The following is an 8,314-nucleotide window of genomic DNA, read 5'->3' as shown; positions in this document are numbered from 1 at the left end:
ATCTAAAGCTTGAAGCTCGTTGTGAAGTTAACTGATAAATATACAATGTAAGAATGTTAATATTTAAGTGTAACTATTGTCATGAATCCTTGACAATCAAGACTGTCATTGCTGTTATGGTAATCAACAGATGTAAATCCTTTTGCCTGGATGCAATATTGCAGAAATAGTATCTGAGACCTTTATGATTTCATGAGCAAATTTGACGAAGGATTAAACAAACTTACCAAGTTAATGACATACGGAAAAATCAACAGAGCTGTATATGTATTTTTGATTATTTATTTCTACAAAGAAAATTTAGCTGCTAATTACCATGCATGTATTGTGACATTTTATTACTTACGTACATATGTTTTATATGTTCATTGGTTTACTATGTGTACTGTATTGATACGAGTACCTTTTGAGGCTTTGTTTATCAAGTCAAACAACAAATGTTGACATTCAAGGTTTATTTCCCAACCCATCTCTAAATCTTTATTTAACCACCACCTATGTTTATACAGTAAAAACATTACGCTACGCTCAAACTTATTTTCGCTTCAACTGACATCATTATAATGATGGCCATGATTCTAAAACTTTGTTCTGTATTTTCAGTTATCATATTTGTAGGAGATTAAAAGCTTGCATACCGAAAAACTATTTATTTTTTCTTAAAAATAAAAACGTGCTGTACAGTATTTGAAAAGAAAGGAAGTTTGTATCTTAGAAAACTAGGAATGCCTGCAGCTCTGTCAAATGCAATTTCTTAAAGAAACTGTTGTGTCTTTTAATTGAATTACATGAAGACATTTCTCCCAAGGCTCCCGAGTAAAAAGATACATACTAGAAATCTTTAATATGTACAAACACCAATATAAATACTTCACACTAATCGTCCTCACCAACTTCCATGTTAATTTCTAATGTTTCTGCAAACTTTTTCTTTTTTAACGGTGGTCCTGGAAAGCAAAAACAAATGCAATGAACATTTATCTTATCAATGTTACTGCTGAAATCTTTTATATTAGAATAATCGAACTTCTTATAAGTCTAAATCGAAACGTTTAGTGAAGATATTTCTGAAACTACCAAGTCCTTAGGTTTCTGCTTTTTTTATATTATAATTTTCTTGTTATAAACTTTAGTTTTGGGCAAATCCTGTTTAATTTACTTTTCTCCGGTTCATACTTAATTCTATCATTAGTTTTTTCATTTATATATCAGTAAAGATGTGTATTCAACTCCATTTTTCAATGCTGAATTAAATATCAGTCTAGTTACTACTTTTTAAAGAAATGAATGGTACCAAACTTCTTCAAATATTCATGGTCACAGGAAATATCCATTCAACCTCCAATGTTCAGAATCACGATTTAACTTCTCAATTCTAAATTTGTTTCTAAAAATATGGCTCTAAAGCTGATATCTATAACCCTGGACTCAAAGAAGTTACATTCACGTAATGTCCCAGCATTACAAGTAGGGTACAGATAATAACACCAGTTGTGTCATTAAAAAGTGTAATGAAATTTTTTGCCAGAGGGATTGTTGCAATTACACAGTGTATGCATTGCATTGCATTTTGAGTATCGTATGTCTAGTATCAATAACAATATACGATTGCTTTTTAAGGTTATGTGTTTGCTGTAATCCACTGAGCCAATGAGACACTTCATAATCTCTGTCTACTTAAGATGTTAAGAAGAAATCCCACACTGTATGCCAATTTTTAATAATGTTGAGAATATTCCTAACAGATATTTAAGAACAATATTTGAGAGTTACTGGCATTTAAAACTACAGTATATCAACGTGCCAGAAATATATGTATTGCTTTTGAACCTTTAATATTTTCTAAACAACTGTATTAATGCGTGTGGCTTCAGATCTCTATTGCTACTATTACAGGAAAAGAATAATGGTGAATGGATGGCAATAAAATGGCACAAAACTGAGACTTATTTCATGTTCTGTAAAACTGTGGAATGGCCTCTATAGCAATGCTATTGGTGGTGATGCTTAGAAAATTGAGATAGGGTAAAAATGGATGAACGCGCTACAAGTATCATCTTTAAATATTTTTTCCCCCATTTTTCTTTCACATATGAACACTCAAGTCACAGGAAGATGGCTTTCTACTTTAATGACACTTGTGGCTTGTCCCCTTAAGAATGTTTGTCAACTTTCATTAATGCTGTAATCCCTTTCCATTTACAATCAACTGCACATCTTCTATCTCTATTCTCACTATCCTCAAAAGAACACCATACAATATTTCATTCAATCTGTGAACTCTATTTTTCATGATTAATTTCACGCAAACACTTTTACTTGCTACAGATACTTGATTATCAAGTTATACTAACCACAGTGATCTTTATTCAAAAGTTCCAATTACCTTTCTTCTTTTGCTGCTTAAAGTTCTCCCCAAAACAAAACTACCATCAATTTCATCGCATCAGATATTCGAACAAAGTAGTATCAAGCATAAACTGTACTAACAAAAGGAGGCATATTCCTCTTGGTACTGTGATTGTTTGAAAAACATAAACATAAATATGCAAGTCAACGGGTTACAATACCTTGCTCTTTAATGATTTGTAATAACAAATAAATATGTACAATATGGTATTTAACCCAAAAATTTCTACTCACTGAAACTACTTAGAATAATATTTTACCAGAATTCCCCTGTATTCATTACGACAAATTCCCGCATCAATTAAGTTGGTGACATACCTACGATGTATCCCACTTACTATCAACTTTTATGACTTATTCTTCTAACTACAAGTGTTATTTTTGTAAAATGAGAGCAACTCTTTCCATGTCTTTCTAAGAAATTCTAAACGTACTTACTGTACTCACTCAAAGATAGGAACTTGTACATGAAAATTACTAAAGTAAAGAAAAAAGTAAGAATTTAATTAACTAAACGCACCTTCTTTTTCTCAATAAGAACTAATTAATAAATAAGATTACTTAAACCTCACCATTACAATGAACGTACTGCAAATGCTTACCTCCCGATAGAAATTGCTGTGCTGTCTTTTCTCGCAATTCCTCCACAGTTTCGTCATCCTTGGCCCATTCCAGAACAAGACGTCTCCCGTACAAATGGGTGCTTTGACAAAGGGCTTCAAAGGCTTTCTGAAATGATGAAAAATAAATGTTACAAGAAAAGTATCTTTATAACTATTATTAATTACCCAAATTACCTTGTCTTCAACACAAAAAATTAGTAAACATCTTTCTTTCAAGAGATAACAAAATGAAATTATTTTCTTTACAAAAACATACGAGTAATCTTAAAAGGATCTTCTATTAATATACTGTGTCAGCAGATTTTTACCCGAAAACACTAGCTAAACATTAAACACTTGATGATGTGCTGGCAAAGAGGGGGTGGACCGATTCTAACTCGTTTGGGTCATATTCAACTTTACAGATGGTGTAGCAAACAAGTTATAAAGGTTATAGATAATTGCTGGCATAGACAGAATATTACATGATTTGCCCTTTCAGTGTTATTCATAAATTAATTTTAACCTTTCAAAAACAAACAAATTGGATATTAAGAATGTAGTTAACATGAATTATAAATAAAATGTGTTTTCTCTTTCAGGTATAGAAGTGGAAGAAGATGACAAATTTGGAGATAATTTGTATTTTTCCTAACCATAAAAACCTTAGCTATTTACATAGGTATTACTTTCGGCGTAGCTGAAATGACGAGCCATTAGAATTTTAACGAGGGTTAATTATCCCCGCGCTAGTTAGCAAGGGGGTAGGGGAGTGGTAGCTAGCTACCCCTCCCCCCCTCATACACCGGTGAACTGCTTCACTTCACTGAGGTAGGACTTGCCTTGGGGGACAGGGCTGGCGGGCAAATATGTGTAAATAGCTAAGGTTTGTATGGTTAGGAAAAATACAAATTATCTCCGAATTTGTCATTTGTTCCGTAACCGAAATACAAACCACGCTATTTACATAGGGTGACTTAACCCTTAGGTATGGTGGAAAGTCCCAGCCTTACTGGCTTTGGCTTTGCCCGGGGAACTCAGAATCCGAGTGAGTAGCACTCGAGAAAAAGAGTCCCTGCACCTCGCAAGTTCCTTGCTCCGCAAGGAACGTGCGGCCTACATAAGCTTGTGTGTGGAGGAATGAAGTGTGACTCGTCCTAGGAAGTTGACCTGAAGTCCTTTAGATGGAATTCTAGGCTAGGACGTTCCCAATACCACCTCGTCAGGGTATGGGGGACGCGACAGTATTATCTTAATACTAGGAACACAAGGAAGCATGGTTTACCTGCAGAGGTTCGAGGTCAGCTATGCAGAGAACCCAGGATGCTGTTTTCACCAAGAGAGGGGAGGATGAAGAAAGAAGTAAGGGCCAGACATACTCTTTCATTCATGCAGTCTAAAACTGGGTAACAATCCCCTCAACCTTCTGCTACCTGTCCATTAAGGAGCCTGAGGTTAGACCAGCTGTTGTGCAGCCACCACAGGGCCGATAGAGAATGTATCAAGGCTCCTGTGGGCCACGTCTTGCAGGTAGTGGGCTGTGAAGGTCGTTTGACGCTTCCAGACCCCAGCTTGTAGCACCTGCGTCACCGAGAAGTTTCTCTTAAAAGCCGGAGACGTTGCGATGCCTCTGACATCGTGTGCTCTGGTGCGACGTGACGGAGGAGGATCTGGATTCAAGGCGTGGTGGATGACCCTTCGAATCCAAGCTGAGATGGTATTCTTTGTGACCCTCCTCTTCGTCCTTCCCGTGCTCACAAACAGGGCTTGCACGTGAGGACTGACTGCAGCTGTTCTCCTCAGATAACGCCTCAGACTTCTTACTGGACATAGTAGCAGATGGTCTGGGTCACTTGTTACAGAACGGAGACTTGAAACTCTGAAGGAGTCGAACCGTGGGTCCGCCACTCCAGGGTTCTGAGTCTTAGCTACAAACTCAGGGACGAACCCGAACGTTACCTCCCCCATCCCTTGAATGGGCGACGTCGTATGAGAGACCATGAAGTTCACTAACCCGCTTGGCAGATGCCAAAGCGAGCAGGAACACCGTCTTCCAAGTCAGGTGTTAATCAGTGGCCTGGCGTAATGGTTCGAACGGAGGTCTCTTAAGAGCCCTGGAGACTTGAACCACGTTCCATGGAGGAGGTCTCACTTCCGACTGAGGGCAGGTAAGTTCGTAGCTTCGTATGAGTAAAGAAAGTTCCAGCGAGGAAGAAATGTCTATTCCTTTCAGCCTCAAGGCTAAGATTAGGCTGAGCGATAGCCTTTCACCGCCGAGACTGAAAGGCGCATTTCCTCCCGCAAATACACGAGAAACTCCGCTATTGCTGGAATAGTGGCACCGAGGGGAGAGATACCCCTCCCACAACACCAACCACAGAAGACTCTCCACTTTGCCTGGTAGACCCCTGCAGATGACTTTCGCAGGTGTCGAGACATCCTCACCGCAACTTGTTGCGAAAAGCCTCTCTCCGTGAGGAGACGCTGGATAGTCTCCAGACGTGAAGTCGAAGCAAAGCTACGGCTTTGTGGGAGATGTTGCAGTGTGGTTGCTTGAGTAGCTCGTGTCGTGGGGGAAGTTCTCTCGGGAGTTCTGTCAGGAGCTGCAGAAGGTCCAGGAACCACTCTGCATGATGCCATAGCGGAGCTATTAAGGTCATTGACAGATTGACCGATAGTCTGGTCTTGTTGAGCACCCTTCTCATCAGACAGAACGGTGGGAAGGCGTAGACGTCGATGTTGTCCCACCTTTGTTGGAAGGCATCTTGCCAGAGTGCCTTGGGGTCCGGGACTGGGGAGCAGTACAGCGGCAGCTTGAAGTTCAAGGCTGTCGCAAACAGGTCCACTGTCGGGGAACCCCACAAAGTCAGGACTTTGTTGGCTACTTGAGGATCCAAAGACCACTCGGTACTCAGTATCTGCGATTCTCTGCTCAGACTGTTGGCGAGCACATTCCTTTTGCCCGGAATGAAGCGAGCTGATAGTGGAATCGAGTGGACTTCGGTCCACCTCAGTATCTCTACTGCAAGATGGGATAGCTGTTGTGAAAAGGTACCTCCCTGCTTGTTGATATATTGTAAGCCACTACTGTGGTGTTGTTGCTCATCACCACCACGGAGTGGCCCGCCAGGGTCTGTTGGAACTGTTGAAGGGCCAGATAGACGGCCTTCATCTCTAGCAGATTGATGTGAAGGTACTTTTCTGATTCTGACCATAGGCCTGAGATCCTCTGGTTCAGAACGTGGGCCCCCCACCCTTCTTTTGACGCGTCCGTGAACAGCATCAAATCCAGGGGAAGGACGAGAAGATCCACTCCCTTTCGAAGGTTTTCGTCGGTCAGCCACCACTGCAGGTCCGTTCGTTCTGCAGGTCCCATAGGGATCAAAGTGTCCGGGGAATCGTTGCCTTGATTCCACCGGGACTTGAGCCGCCATTGCAGAGATCTCATCCTGAGGCGGCCGTTTGGAACTAGACGGACCAAGGAGGCCAGGTGACCTAGGAGACGTAACCAAGATTGGGCTGGAAGCTCCTCTCGTCCGAGGAAAGGCCTTGCGACGCTCCTCAGCCTTGCTATCCTGTCGTCTGATGGAAAGGCTTGCGGAGATTGGAGTCTAATATCATGCCTAGATATACCAGTCGTTGAGTTGGAAGCAGAGAAGACTTCTCGAGATTTACCATGATCCCTAGATCTTGGCAAAATCCCAAAAGCTTGTCTCGGTGTCGAAGAAGGGTCGACTCCAAGTCTGCCAGGATCAGCCAGTCGTCCAGATAGCGAAGGAGACGGATGCCAATCCTGTGTGCCCATGAAGATATCAGGGTGAACACTCTGGTGAACACCTGAGGTGCTGTGGAGAGACCGAAACACAACACCTTGAACTGGTAGATCTTGTTGTCTAGGCTGAATCTCAAGTACTTCCTGGAAGACGGATGGATTGGGATCTGGAAGTACGCGTCCTTTAGATCCAGTGTACACATGAAGTCTTGTGGTCTCACCGCAAGTCTGACCGTGTCTGCTGTCTCCATGCTGAACCGGGTTTGCTTGACAAACTCGTTCAGAGCTGAGAGGTCGATGACAGGTCTCCAGCCTCCAGACGCCTTCTTTACAAGAAAGAGTCGACTGAAGAAGCCTGGGGAGCCGTCGACGACCTTCTGGAGAGCATCCTTCTTGAGCATGGTCTCGACTTCTGCCCGAAAGGCTAGCCCCTTTGCCGATCCCATGGCATAGGAGCTCAACAACACTGTATTCGCTGTCAGGGGAGGAAGAGATGTTATGAACGGGACGCGATATCCTTGGCTGATCACAGAGATCATCCAGGAATCGGCCCCGAGTTGCTGCCACCTATCCGCACAACTTTGTAGGCATCCCCCCACTGGTGGACATGCAGGGGGATTGCCAATCCTAGCGTTTACAGCCTCGGCCGCTCCCCCTAGGATTTTTGCCTCTCCTGGAGGACTTTCCGCCTTTCTTGTCCTTGACAGGAAAGGGCTGCTGCTTAGACACCTTTCCCTTTGCTGCCGGAGCCTGTTTCGATGTCCTTGACTGACGAGTCTGCTGCTGTTGTTGTTGAGGAGCTGGAGGCTTGTAGGGCCGAGATGTAAGGGCCCTTTGGAGGAACGAATCGGGATTCGACTTCCTCCACCTCTCAGCTGTCCATTCCACATCCTTGGGCTCAAACAAACTCCCTCCAAGGATGGAGGAGTGTCTGAGCTTGCAGACATCCATGGCTGGGACTTTCGAGTGGAACCTCTCGGTCACGGCATCACAACGTTTAAGGATCGAGTTAGCCCACAAGTTCGAAACTTGGTGGGCCTGGAACTCGATGGTGCGCGTTCCCGAGAGGAGGAAAGTCTCCATGGCCTTCCTGGTGCTCTCCTTGGACAAGTCCTTGGATCACAATAGGATACCCAGAGACCCCAGCCAGATGTCCAGCCACGAAGTGGCCTGCATGGCACACTTTGCGACCTTCTCCTGGCTTAGGATCTCCGTAGCCGAGAATGTCACCTGCCGGGTGGAGAGTTTCTCGAAAGAAATTCCCCTAGCGAGCTCTTCCACAGAGTGGTGGAGGGGAAGAGCCAAAAAAGACTCCCCCATGATCTCGAAGTACCTCCTCTGTTGTATACGAGGAGGTGGGAGGAGTTTGTTCCCAGCAGAGGAATGGCTGGAGGAGGCGAGTTTGGAGAGCTGGCCCTCAACCTTGTCTCTAGCACTCTTGACTCCCTGGGACCAGGCCAGAGCTGCGCTGGCCTTTGGGAGCTTCTGGGTACCATAGACTTGGTCCAGGACCGTATCCTTGCCTTCGCAG

At 43.3% G+C, this 8,314-nt stretch overlaps 1 protein-coding gene across 1 annotated transcript in view; it reads right to left on the bottom strand.

Moving 5' to 3' along the window:
• Positions 1 to 635: 635 nt before the first annotated feature.
• The window catches only part of LOC137622343 (probable RNA-binding protein 19), a 119,217-nt gene continuing 111,538 nt past the window's right edge, over positions 636 to 8,314 (bottom strand). Inside the window, 2 exon segments of the mRNA XM_068352926.1 lie at positions 636 to 947; positions 3,012 to 3,138. Coding sequence (XP_068209027.1) covers positions 877 to 947; positions 3,012 to 3,138 — 198 coding nt within the window. The 3' untranslated portion in view covers positions 636 to 876.

Source organism: Palaemon carinicauda, chromosome 29, assembly GCF_036898095.1.
Source record: "Palaemon carinicauda isolate YSFRI2023 chromosome 29, ASM3689809v2, whole genome shotgun sequence".
Taxonomy (NCBI): domain Eukaryota; kingdom Metazoa; phylum Arthropoda; class Malacostraca; order Decapoda; family Palaemonidae; genus Palaemon; species Palaemon carinicauda.
The sequence above is the reverse complement of the archived record's forward strand: the minus strand, read 5'-3'. Positions and strand labels throughout refer to the sequence as shown.